The sequence below is a fragment of the Rhinoderma darwinii genome, chromosome 4 (genome assembly GCF_050947455.1).
Source record: "Rhinoderma darwinii isolate aRhiDar2 chromosome 4, aRhiDar2.hap1, whole genome shotgun sequence".
Classification (NCBI taxonomy): Eukaryota; Metazoa; Chordata; class Amphibia; order Anura; family Rhinodermatidae; genus Rhinoderma; species Rhinoderma darwinii.
This window is the reverse complement of record NC_134690.1, coordinates 362,358,034-362,371,827: the sequence shown is the minus strand read 5'-3', so window position 1 is coordinate 362,371,827 and position 13,794 is coordinate 362,358,034. Positions and strand designations below refer to the sequence as shown.

At 43.4% G+C, this 13,794-nt stretch overlaps 1 protein-coding gene across 1 annotated transcript in view; it reads left to right on the top strand.

Moving 5' to 3' along the window:
• Positions 1-13,482, top strand: part of FERMT1 (FERM domain containing kindlin 1) — a 62,440-nt gene extending 48,958 nt beyond the window's left edge. Inside the window, exons 12-15 of the mRNA XM_075864528.1 lie at positions 690-911; positions 5,364-5,488; positions 6,005-6,146; positions 12,962-13,482. Coding sequence (XP_075720643.1) covers positions 690-911; positions 5,364-5,488; positions 6,005-6,146; positions 12,962-13,135 — 663 coding nt within the window. The 3' untranslated portion in view covers positions 13,136-13,482. The remainder of the gene's footprint in view (positions 1-689; positions 912-5,363; positions 5,489-6,004; positions 6,147-12,961) is intronic.
• The last annotated feature ends 312 nt before the right edge of the window (positions 13,483-13,794 follow it).

Sequence of the window (13,794 nt, the reverse complement as noted above, 5' to 3'; positions counted from 1 at the left end):
AAGTTAAAGTTTCATGCCAGAGTGTATTTGAAGGAGTTTTCCTATCAGGGACACTTATGACATATCCACAGGATATGTCATAAATGTCATATAGATGAGGGTCCCAACTCTGGCCCCCTAAACCCCGTTCTACCTCTCAGTGCTGCGGCTGAAGCGCGTGATTTCCGACACATGAAGAAGAAAACAGCGTTACTCGCTGAGCTACGTACTTGCATTGTTTCTGTAAGTCCCACAGATCTGAATGGTAGTTACGGAAACAGCATAGCTTGCTTGTGAAGCTACTTTCGTAACTGGCATTGTAACTGGCATTCATGGTCGGAAATCACACACTTCAATGGCAACACAGAGAGGTAGAACAGGGTTTAGGGGGCCCTGTTCTAGAGGTAGGTGCGGGTCCCAGAGTTGGGATCCGCATCTATCTGACATTTATGACATATCGTGTGGATATGTCATAAATGTCCCTAATGAGAAACCCCTTTAATGCGTTAAGAGACAAGTTAAAAGATGGCTACATCTGTATGTTGGAATATACTGAAATTTTGTGTTTTACCAAGTCCAAAGTCAAGAAATACAATAGCTTACTACTATACTACTGCGTGATGGTTTGTCAGAGTTTTAATACCTAAAATGAGTGGTGAACACAAACATTCAGCGCTGTGTAATAAACTCTTTCTACCTTCGACCACTAGGAATCTCAGTATTCTAAATGGATGGCTGCTTGCATACTGGCATCTAAAGGAAAGACAATGGCTGACAGCTCGTATCGATCAGAAGTACAAAGCATCCTCTCATTTCTGAGGCTGAAACACACAAACACTACAACTCAAAGAAATACCAACATTGAAAACATGGACATCAAGCCAGAGTGCTTTGTGTCACCGAAGTATGCAAAGAAATACAAAACTAAACAGGTAGCTAATGATCAGGCATTGATGGAGACTAGTATGTTTTGTTCTGTTACTACTTGTGTATGTTGCTGAAGACTCAGACTTCTCAGGCCTTGTTCACACAGTACAGATTTGTTGCAGATTTTGCAAGTAGTTGTTTAAGCCAAAACCAGAAACGAAACCTAAACAGAAGAAATATATAAAGGACGGCCTTATAGGTCTCTTTCTTGGACATAATTCTGGTTTTGGCTTAAAAAGAAAAAGCCTGTAAAATCTGCAGCAAATCAGAACAGTGTGAACAAGGCCTTAAATGTATTCACTATATACATGAAAAGTTGTACAACTGTCTAATATACTTTTGAGTACTTATTCCTTACAATTTTCAAGATAATGGATTGCTGTCAGTGAACACTTTTGTTTACAATCAGAGGCCGCAGACCTGTACATAGAAGTGGATAGAATTGTATTCAGTGTAGGTAATGCATTGTGAGTTAAATAGATCAGCTACAGATGAATAAATCTCTCCGGTAGTTTCCTACAATGTATCAATCTGGAGTCCAGGCTGTTTATCTCACAGGGCATTGGCTAGACTGAATACAATTCTAGCAGGACTAAGGTCTCTTGCACACGACTGTTGTGGCACTAGTTTTTAACGGCATCCGAGTTGCACCCGATAGTCTTCACGGACCCATTCACTTTTTTTTTAAAAGGCTTTATTTTCTCCAACCACCTTGACCAAATTTTGCCGAATTTATCTGGGCACTACCTACTAAGGTAGAGCTTCTTATACATAGGTACATACTTATTTACTAGTTGCAGCCAGTGTGTCAAACTCGGGCAGTCTGTGCTCTTCCAAGCCATAATTACAATCTTCCGGGCACAAAACACGACAAAGCGAAAGAATACCTTATCATGGTGGTTGTGTATAACGTCATCCATAATGCCCAAGAGGCACATCTGAGGGGTAAGAAGCCGCGGCAGCTCATAATGGGTATGAAGAAATTCCACCACCTCTGACCAAAAGGGGGCAACTCTGAGACATATCCACACACAATGTAGGAAGGTGCCAGCATCTGACTGGCAGCGAAAACACCTATCCGAAACTAATACTCCCATCCGCTGAAGCCTAACTGGTGTGTAATAGATCCTATGCAAAAACCTAGACTGTATTAGAAAATCCCTTGTACTCACCACTGAATCAAAAAAGGAAGATTCCACCTCCCGCCAGTCCTCCTCTGTCAAGGTAGGGACATCATCCCTCCATCGCAGAAACGCCTTAACAAATGGTCTAGTTCCCATGGATGTAATGAGGGTGTATAATTTAGTGAGGACCCCTGAGAGATCTGGAGCACCGAGCAGGTCCTCTAATCCAGACAAACCCAGCTCAGGCGACGAAGAGCCAAATTGGGCACAACAGGCATGTCGTAGCTGGAGATAATAAAAAAAAACATGTCCCTGAAATGTTATATCTCTCGTGAAGTTCAGAAAAGGATGCCAAGCCAGAATTTGCATTACATATCTACCCCAGAAATTTGAACCCTGCCCCTGACCACATCACCGCTCCCGGCAATGATTCCAGATGAGGCAACCAAGGATTACTCCATAGTGGAGTCCTAGGGCAGTATGAGGGGACCGTAGTAACCTTTAGCAGAGCCTGCTCTGTCCTCCAGGATACAGCCACCGACCGAAGTGGGAGTGGTATACAGCTCGGGGATTTAAATCTGTAGAGCAAATTTGTTAGACTTTCATAAGATGTCATAAGCGGCCCTATATCTATCCACCAGCAGGCAATCACCAGTTGAGAGGCTAAATAACAGGAATCAAGATTTGGCGACGCCATACCCCCCCGTCCCCCCCCCCCCGACGTTTAGGGGTTTGCAAGAGACTCTGGCTAAACCAAGGAACTCCACCCTGCCAATAGAATGTTCGCAGTAAACTATCCAGCTGTTTAAAAAAAATAAACATTTGTAACACAATGGGACAGGCTCAAAATAGATATAAAAATTTAGGTAAGTATATCCTCTTAAATAAATTAATCCGTCCATACAGTGACAGAGGGAGGGTCCTCCAGGTATGCAACTGTCTCTCAGTGGCCGTCACCAAAGGGTCAAGATTCAGTTCCAGATATCTAGTTAAATTAAAGAGGCTCTGTCACCAGATTTTGCAGCCCCTATCTGCTATTGCAGCAGATCGGCGCTGCAATGTAGATTACAGTAACGTTTTTATTTTTAAAAAACGAGTATTTTTGGCCAAGTTATGACCATTTTCGTATTTATGCAAATGAGGCTTGCAAAAGTACAACTGGGCGTGTTGAAAAGTAAAAGTACAACTGGGCGTGTATTATGTGCGTACATCGGGGCGTGTTTACTACTTTTACTAGCTGGGCGTTGTGTATAGAAGTGTCATCCACTTCTCTTCACAACGCCCAGCTTCTGGCAGTGCAGCACTGTGACGTCACTCACAGGTCCTGCATCGTGTCGGCACCAGAGGCTACAGTTGATTCTGCAGCAGCATCAGCATTTGCAGGTAAGTAGCTACATCGACTTACCTGCAAACGCCGATGCATCTGCAGAATCATCTGTAGCCTCTGGTGCCGACACGATGCAGGACCTGTGAGTGACGTCACAGTGCTGCACTGCCAGAAGCTGGGCGTTGTGAAGAGAAGTGGATGACACTTCTATACACAACGCCCAGCTAGTAAAAGTAGTAAACACGCCCCGATGTACGCACATAATACACGCCCAGTTGTACTTTTACTTTTCAACACGCCCAGTTGTACTTTTGCAAGCCTCATTTGCATAAATACGAAAATGGTCATAACTTGGCCAAAAATGCTCGTTTTTTAAAAATAAAAACGTTACTGTAATCTACATTGCAGCGCCTATCTGCTGCAATAGCAGATAGGGGTTGCAAAATCTGGTGACAGAGCCTCTTTAAGGGAGATCTCAATCCCCAAATATGTAAATTGGGAGACTATCTGCAATGGGACAGGGAGGCCCTGTCGGGTGCAATAACTAGGAGAAAACTGACCCATTCCCTGGACGGCGCACTCGGTCGTGTGCATGAGCCATCAGGCTGTGTTCACATCAGCATTGCCCTTCTGTTGAGGGGTTCCGTCTGAGGCTTCCGTCAGGTTAACCCCTCAACAGAAAGTAAAACGGAATCCTTAGCTTCTGTTTGCATCACCATTGATCTCAATGGTGATAGAAACGTTGCTAAAGGTTTCCGTTTGTCAACGTTGTGACAGAGTTCCGTTGTTTGTGATGGAATCAATCAGCCGACTTCGCTATTGAATCCATAAAAAAAACGGGACCCTGTCACAACGGTGACAAACGGAAACCTTTAGCAACGTTTCCGTCACCATTGAGATCAATGGTGATGCAAATGGAAGCTAAAGTTTCCGTTTGCCTTTCCATTGAGGGGTTAACCCGACATAAACCTTAGACGGAACCCCTCAACTGAAGGGCAACGCTGATGTGAACAGGCCCCTAGTGTGTCCTGGTCTGCAGCCTCTGAATGTAAACAAGAATGTTCTCATTCACTTACAGCAAACACATCTTGAAAATGGTGAAGAATGCAAACACAACATGTATTAGAAAGTTGTAGAACTTTAAATTTATACATTGATTAAACTTTATGTAAAACCAGAAAACTTCTTTAAAGAGAACCTTCACCTCTCTTGACATGTCTGTTTTAGTAAATACTTTTATTCCCGATGAAATAACAATTCTGCAGCATCTTTTCTTGTGTCGTTCCTCTGTTATTCCTCCTAGAAATGTATGAATAAATTAACAACTGGGTGTTACCAGTTTGGGGTGAATCCCTAAACACTCTGACACTGTCCAATCAGTGCGGACAGCGGGAAGTATAGATCGGGTACTGATGTAGTCATCTTTATTTTGACTTTTAACATATTAAATACAGTGTCAAGACATTTTAAATGGTTTTTCAATGGCTTTTGTTGTGTGATATCACGCTGCAGCAAGTTATCAGTCAATATAAACGTGGCTACATATGTACATAAGTTGAGCCCACTCCATACTTAGCAGGTGTCATCTGTATATTAGATCTGATGCCATGCTCTCATGGCCGAGATCAGAGATAACTTAGATCTTGGCCATTTAACCACATAGATGCAGCGGTCAATAGCGACCGCAGCATGTAAGCTGTTAGACAATCAGAGGCAAGGGGATAGACAATCTATTAAAATAGACGTGAATGGGAGTTATAGAAAGCTTGGCTCAAAGATTTTGTCTGTTTCCGAACTCTTGGCCACCTTGTTACTCAATGGCCAGAGAGCAGCGATAGTGGGACAAGGTAGGATGAGGTTGTCAGGGGGCCTCGTTCCAGACACAGGTGTGGGTCCCAGAGGTGGGACCCGCACCTTTTGGACATTTATGGCATATCCTGTGGATTTGACATAAATGTCCAAGATGAGAATACTCCTTTAACTCTCTTTTTTAATTATTATTACAGTTAGCTTCCCGCATTTTGGAAGCACAACAGAATATATCACAGATGCCACTTGTGGAAGCCAAAATGAGATTTATTCAGGCATGGCAGTCACTACCTGAGTTTGGCTTAGCTTACTATATTGTCAGGTAAATATATTTTAGATTTTTTTCAGATTATATGTTTTCTGCAAACATCTTCCAATTTAAAGCAACAGTGACACAGTCATTACCGAATTCAACTCAACACATCCAAAATGTATAATAACTATTACTTGATCATCTTCTTTTTCATATTATCGATTTAGCTGCTTGTAGTTTATAATTAATTAATTCTATAATGTAAATTATTTTTATACTGACTTCCTAGTGGAGAGCTTGTGTTTATACACAGCAGTCAATCTAAAAAAGCAGATCTGCAGTACAAAAATTATAGGGAGAGACAGAGCTGTCCCGTGAGCCTGTGATAATACATGAGGTCTATTTCAGATGACCTCAGATAATCCATATGACATTGCAGCAGTCAATCCTCATAGCTATGTCTTTATAGAGCACAGCTAAAATTCTGAATAAAGTTAGGAAGACCACAACTGCACAACATATTCATATAATTGCAACAATAACCCTGATTTCGACTTAATAGAATTTGAAAAATTATTTTTCCAGATTTAAAGATGCCAAGAAAGAAGAACTGCTTGGAGTTTCTTACAATAGACTGATTAAAATAGACATTGCCACTGGGGACACTGTTACAACTTGGAGATTCTCAAATATGAAACAATGGAATGTCAACTGGGAAATACAACAGGTACAGAAAATGTGTATTCATCTTTTCTTCTAGTATCACCTATTTATTTCATTTTTTAAAGACTTAGGCTAAGTTCACACTACCGTTAGTATACGTTTACCTCTCTTCTGTCAGAGGAAGAGAGGATCGAAAGATTAAACGGAAAGCAATGGTTCCGTTAGAATTATCATTGATTTCAATGGTAATTCTTTTGTTTCCGTTGCTTTCCGTTTGTCTCCGTTGACTAGGTTTCCATTTTTTCGTCACAGAAACAAAAGTTCTGCAAACTGCACTTTTGCTTCCGTGAAAGAAAATGGAAACCTAGTGAACAGAGACAAAAGGAAAGCAACTGAAACAAAAGAATTACCATTGAAATTAATGGTAATTCTAACGGAACCGTTGCTTTCCGTTTAATCTTTCGATCCTCTCTTCCTCTGACGGAAGAGAGGTAAACGTATACTAACGGTAGTGGGAAAAAAGCCTAAGGGCCACAACCGTGTTTTTTTTTTTCATATTCAATTTTTTTTATATTGATTTTCAATACACACAGATATAGAACACAGTGGAGGGAAGGCCTCCATACACTAAAGGAAAACAAGAAATAAGGGCAAAGCCCAAACAAAAGAAAAAAACTAAAAATAAATAAATGTGCATCACATCCCAGTACAAGGGACATTATATAGCAGCAGCATTAATGAACCTAAAAAAAGAGGAGCACTGCATAAGGATGAAAGAAAAATAACAGCTCAGACTCCTATACAACATAAGGTACAACGAGGACCGATGAATGCATCAGAGGAAGCGAGGCACATTTTCCTAGACAGGGGGAGAGAAAGAATAGAAAAAGTACAGAGAAGGGGAAGGGAAAATTAAGGTAAGGGAAGGAGGAAGACATGGGGAGCCTGAAAGCAGAAAAGAGCAAGAACTGCAATACACATAGTAGGGGCATAGTCGGACTAGCAAAATCCCAGGAAACTGCAAGGAACATCTCCTCAAAATAAGTCATGCAGGAAAAGGGGGGGAGGGAGGTGTGTCTCAAGTTACTGCAGTAAAATAGGTGGAAGAAGACAGGAAAGTAATCCATTGAGACCATGTAGACGTGTATCTTATAAAAACAGCTGGGGAATGAGCCACCAGGTGTTCCATTCTCTGTATGAAGGCAACCTCCTGAAACCACTCATCTAACCTTGGGGGAACCGCCGTTTTCCACCTACGTGCGATTACCGACTTTGCCGCTTGAAGGAGATGCCTAGTTAGGGAACGTTTATAAATGTGTAATGCATAGGGAACATAAATAAAAGAGTCGCCTCAGGAGAATTGTGAACCGAGACTCCAGTAACCTCTAATATGATTTTAAGGACCGCATCCCAAAACTCCTCATCGAGGGGCAACTCCATCAAACATGAGACATGGAACCTCCCATAGTTCCACAATAATTGTCAGGCATGGGCGGATACCATTTATGAAGAGCAGCAGGAACCCGGTACCATCTAGAAACAATTTTGTAACTAGTTTCCTTAGCTCTGATGGCTATAGAGGCTTTTTGGGAAAGGGAGAAACACTGTTTTCATTTTGCGTCAGTGAATGTCGTGTCCAATTCTTTCTCCCAAGGCCTGCAGAAGGAAGAGAGATACTGGGATCGTTGGGAAAGGAGTAGTATATATAATGTGGAGATGGCATGGGTAGGGGACAGAGTGGAAACACATACTCGTTCGAAGTCAGTATGCGGCCGGTGAAGATGGGTGTGGCGATTAATAGCACCATAAAATGCTTTAACTGGGAATATTCAAACATGTGGCGTGTGGAGGGTGTATCAGCTGGGTAGATGGAGGCTAAAGGGAGTAGAGAGGAATCGGAAAGGACCTGATTAAAATACATAGGATTGGTGGATGCCCTGCCTAGGAAGGAGAGACGAGCCCTACCAGCAGGAAAGGCTGCATTGTCAGTAATAGGGGTTAAAGGGCCCAATGGGTCTATGAGCGAACCTCCGAAGACCACAACGCCAGGAGAGTGTGGTAAACAACAAATGAGGCTTGACTCGGTCTGTTTCCAGGCAGGGTCCACGGCAGGGTACATAGGGTACTAGGGCAGAGTTGTTGGGCTAAACTAAGCCAAATTTTTGAGTCACAATTGTGAAAACAATCAAGAACACGAGCATGAGTCGACGCCAGGTAATAGAGACGACAGTCCGGCAGACCAACCCCACCTGTATCTCTGGATCGAGTAAGAATAGTTCTACTCTGACGGGGATGACCCATTGGCCATATGAAGGATTCAAAACATTGCTGGATTCACAACCAGTAAGAGGATGGGATGGCGATGGGGATCGTCTACAGGAGAACACAACCATGTTTTTAACCCGTGTTGTTTTGACTACTGTTTGCCAGTTTCTGCAGATTGCCATTTTTTTTATGGAAAAGTAAAGATGATACTTTAAATCCCTATTGTCACAATTGTTTCCTACAGTTCTGTTCACTGGAGCTTCATTCACAATGTCTCTCTATAAAAACATCAGTAAAGGAAATGTACATCATATTGTTCTATTAATGAATTTAAAGTTTAAACAGTATGCAGATGTTTTCTAACCCCCCCTACTTAATTGGGTTTTCCAATGAGAGACATTTATGGCATGTCCACAGGATATGTCATAAATGTCAGATAGATATGGGTCCCAACTCTGGGACCCACACCTATCTCTAGAACGGGGCCCCCTAAACCCCGTTCTGCTGCTCTGTGTTGTGGCAGAATTCTGACCACGCTGTTTCCGTAAGTCCAATAGAACTGAATCGTAGTTACGGAAACAGTGTAGCTCGCATGCTACGCTGCTTCTGTAACTGCCGTTCACTACTATAGGACTTACGGAAACACCGTCACTGTTTTTGTAACTCCCGACCATATAGTCAGGAAGTGGCTAAAAAACTCTGTATGTCTTCAATCCAAAAATTGAAGTGGTCACAACGCTGTTTTGGTGATGCATCCCTCCCACAGCTTTTACCTGCACAGTGACACTAGACTGGGCAGAATTGGGGGTGCATGGGCAGGGATAGCGCAGGGTTTGAGGTATAGCTTAATGCAAAGAGTTTGCGAGTGCGCTGCCTGGGTTATCCCTCTTTACATTTTTTTTTAAAGTTAGGAGTGCACACATATACTGTAGAAGCAGCATCAGCAGCAACATGGGGGACATTACACAGTAGTAATGAGCAGTGCAGCTTTGAATCCAGCAGTGGGGTGAGATACAACACTTACTAGAAGCAGCAGCATGTCTGTGTTTCTCTCCCTATTTCTCTTTCTGCAGCTGCGCCCTCCTCATCCCCCTCCCTTCTCTCTAGACTTCTATGGGCAGCAGCTGTAACCTGCTCTTTCAGTGAACTGATTCCTGTGTACAGCTTTTATCAGCAAATTCAATGAGTAAAGATTTAGGGAGGACCTGTCACTAGGTCCTACAAGTTGAGTTGGTTAACTGACCTGAATAGCGCTGTCTCCCTGATTCCAGCACTGTTTGTCTTTTTTCCTGGACACCCAATTCCAGAGGTATGGCCCACTGTTGTGTGGGCCTTCCTATATGCTAATTTGCTGTGGTTAGCCAATGGGGTGGAGCTATCTACCCTACCTCTGATGCTGACTAATCAGCGTGAGACAGCTTGAGGGTAGTTCACGCCCTGTTGGCTAACTACAGCAATTTAGCACACCTGGAGCCAACACAACAGTGGGCAATATCTCTGGAACTGGGGGTCCAGAAAAAAAAGAAAAGCAGTGCTGGAATCAGGGAGACAGTGCTATTCAGGTCAACAAACCAATTTAACCTGTATGACCTAGTGACGGATCCTCTTTAAATAAGCGGGGGTGGACTCTGATAAGTAGAGAAAGAGGCAATGGCGTAGCTATAGGGGTCGCAGTGCTCGCAGTTGCGACCCAGCCCACAAGCCTGGGGGGCCCGCAGGGCTACCGTTGCCACGCAGCGCACTAATACAAAGTTTGCATGTGCTGTGATGCCGGCACTTCCTGGTTACGGGCATGGTTTGTTTAGACATCACAGGCACATCGTACACTCAGTGTACCATGTGACCGTGACATCACGAGGTCACAAGAGGGGGCGTTCCAGCCACTGTGGAAGAGCCGATGCGGAAGACTGCAGGTGAACTGCAGAGGGAGCCCGTAATGTATGTGTGTTGTATTGTATTGTATTGTACTGTCTGTGTTTGCGGTGGCGAGAGGAGAGGGGGGCTTTAAATTACAGGCCCCCCTCTCCTCTCTTCACCGCAAACACAAACTGCAAGACACAATACATTACAGACTGTGGCTCGCACTCCCCCTGGGGGGGTCGTGTGAAGACCTCCGAGGGGTCGCGAACCACTCACCAAGTTCCTGCTTCCAACTATATTTGCGTCCTCACGACGCAGATCCAGTTGAATTTAATCCTGGAGCAAGGAGCTGACGGCTCCTTCCTCTAGCATTCACTGCCATGAGCTATTAGCGGCTCGGGGAAGCCAGGCTTGATTTAGTCACGTCATCGCGCCTGTCTGCGCCGAGTCACTCATAAAACAGGGCAAAGGAGGAGAAGGATCTCCTCCTCCACCCATCGTGGGAATGGGGATAGGTAAGTAAATTTATTATTTTTCTATTATGCACATATGGAGGAATTATACTGTATAAGGAGGGGGCTGATATGGTGGCAGCTATGAGGGGCATTACTATATGGGAGGCTGATATGGTGGCAGTTATGAGGGGCATTATACTGCCTGGGGGGCTGATATGGTGGCAGCTATGAGGGACAATATACCGTATGGGGGCATTATACTGTCAGGGGGGCTGATATGGTGGCAGCTATGGGGGCATTACACTGTAGGGAGACAGCTATGGGGGCTTTATACTGTGTGGGGCAGCTAAGGAGGGCATTATACTGTGTGGGCAGCTATGAGGGGCATTATACTGTATGGGGCTGCTATGGGGGCATTATACTGTATGAGGGCATTTATGGCGGGCATTATACTGTATGGGGCAGCTATGGAGGCATTATACTGTATGGGGCCGCTATGGGGGCATTATACTGTGTGGGGCAGCTATGAGGGGCATTATACTGTATGGGGCTGCTATGGGGGCATTATACTGTATGGGGATGCTATGAGGCATTATACTGTATGGGGGAATTTATGAGGGGCATTATACTGTATGGGGTCTGCTATGGGGGGCATTATACTGTATTGGGGCATTATACTGTGTGGGGGTAGCTATGGGAGCATTATACTGTGTAGGGGCAGCTACGGGGAGCATTATACTGTAAAGGGGCAGTTATGGGGAGCATTATACTGTATGGGGGCAGTTACAGGGAGCATTATACTGTATGGGGCAGCTATGGAGGCATTATACTGTATGGGGCCGCTATGGGGGCATTATACTGTGTGGGGCAGCTATGAGGGGCATTATACTGTATGGGGCTGCTATGGGGGCATTATACTGTATGGGGCATTATACTGTATGGGGGAATTTATGAGGGGCATTATACTGTATGGGGCTGCTATGGGGCATTATACTGTATGGGGGAATTTATGAGGGGCATTATACTGTATGGGGTCTGCTATGCCGGGCACTATACTGTATTGGGGCATTATACTGTGTGGGGGTAGCTATGGGAGCATTATACTGTGTGGGGGCAGCTACGGGGAGCATTATACTGTAAAGGGGCAGTTATGGGGAGCATTATACTGTATGGGGGCAGTTACAGGGAGCATTCTGTATGGGGCAGCTACGGGGAGCATTATACTGTATGGGGCAACTACAGGGGGCATTATACTGTGTGGGGGCGGCTATGGGGGGAAGTATACTGGGGGGGCTGTTGGGCAAGGTGGCTGGCCATAGGCGCGGCAGAGGTCTTGTGGTGTTGGGGAGGGGTAGGGGGGGGCCCAAGCTGAATTCTTGCACCAGGGCCCATGAGCCTTTAGCTACGCCCCTGGAAAGAGGCATTGTTCTGTAATAAGATATAATACTAAGTTTATTATATTGGCTTATACTATTGTATTTTGGAAAAAAAATAAAAGTTTAATTACTATTGAAGTTTTCTTACAAGCAGTATCACAGAGTAGACTTTACCTAGATTAGTATCATAACTGTGCTTCCTTAAGTTCTATTTCATGCATGCCTAAGTATTTAAGTATACAAACTAAGCTGCAGGGGCCTTTGCATTGCATAAAATAGAGCCATTTGCAACATTACTGAGCAGGACTACCTAGACACATTCTAGCCTAATGCCTATCCCCACACCAGTCATGGGGGTTGATATATTTTTAAACCAAAACATAGGGGGGAATTTTGAAGTAAGATGCTCCAAATTTATTCAGAGGTGCATGCCTCTTAATAAATTTGTTGCATCTTAGACTGTCCGCACCACAAACTGAAATCTATGCTAGATTTCTGATTTTATTCATGCCAATCTCTGGCATAAATTATAGTTATTCTGTTGGGCCGTTGGTGGCCCTGCCACCTCCCTTTAATCCCCGTCCATAGTTTTTAGAACGTCCATAGAACGCCTTAAAAACTAAAAGTTGCACATATTGCAGAATAGGCATGTGAAATATAACTCCCCCTACGTGTTCTATTATTAGGTATAGTTTGACTGCAAAGAGCCATTAGAGTCATCATAAGAGAATATGACAGCTGGGACCCTGACCAATGTCAGGAACAGCCAGGTCCCAGAGCTGTGCATTATTTTCCACTGTGTCGCTTAAATTATAGAAAACCTACAAATGTACTTGAAAATTCCTTTAATTATTTCAAATTATTAGAATGATCCAACCCAAATCATTTTATTCGTAATAATACATGATTTCTATATCTTTTAGGTTGCTATTGAGTTTGACCCCAACATTGCTGTCGCATTTACATGTCAGAGTGCAAGCTGCAAAGTTGTCCATGAATACATAGGAGGCTACATCTTTCTCTCCACTCGTTCCAAAGACCAGAATGAAAGTTTGGATGAAGAACTTTTCCACAAACTTACCGGAGGCCAAGAATGATTACTAAACATTTTTACAAGAGTGTGTTTGTGAGTGTGCGTTTTTGTGTGTGTGTGTGCGCGTGTTTTTGTGTGTGTGTATTTTTGTGTTTGTGTTTGTGCGTGCCAATAATGATATGTATTTTAAACTTGCTGTGTAAAAGCCTATTAAAAAGCTCTGCATAGAGTTACTGGAGGCTCAACATAATATAAATAATATGGCACCATAGTATCCGCTTGTCCAGCTAGGGGCTTAAAAACATAAAACTGAATTAGTATAAAAAACATTGTACATATGAACAGTAATACTTATCAAATACTTGTGTTTAATCACATTTGTCATTTATCCTGACATTACTTTTCCTTGACCATCTGAAGTTTAATAAACACTGAATTTTTCTACATCAGTTTTTCTACTTTACCTTTAACAGTGATGCATGAAAAAAAAATCCTTGAACAAAGGAAACTTTAAACTCGCGAAAAGTTGTCCCCCGTCACTCAAGAACCAGGGCTGAAAGATTGTCCTTCTCTTGGGTTTAGCTAAAGGCTCGTGGGCTCGGGTGCAAAAGTTTGGGCACCCACCAGAATTACTATTCATGCGACTTCATGCAGCTGAAAGTTACGCAGCTCAACCGTAACTTTTAGCTGCATCGCTGGGTCTCTTAAATGACCCATCGATGC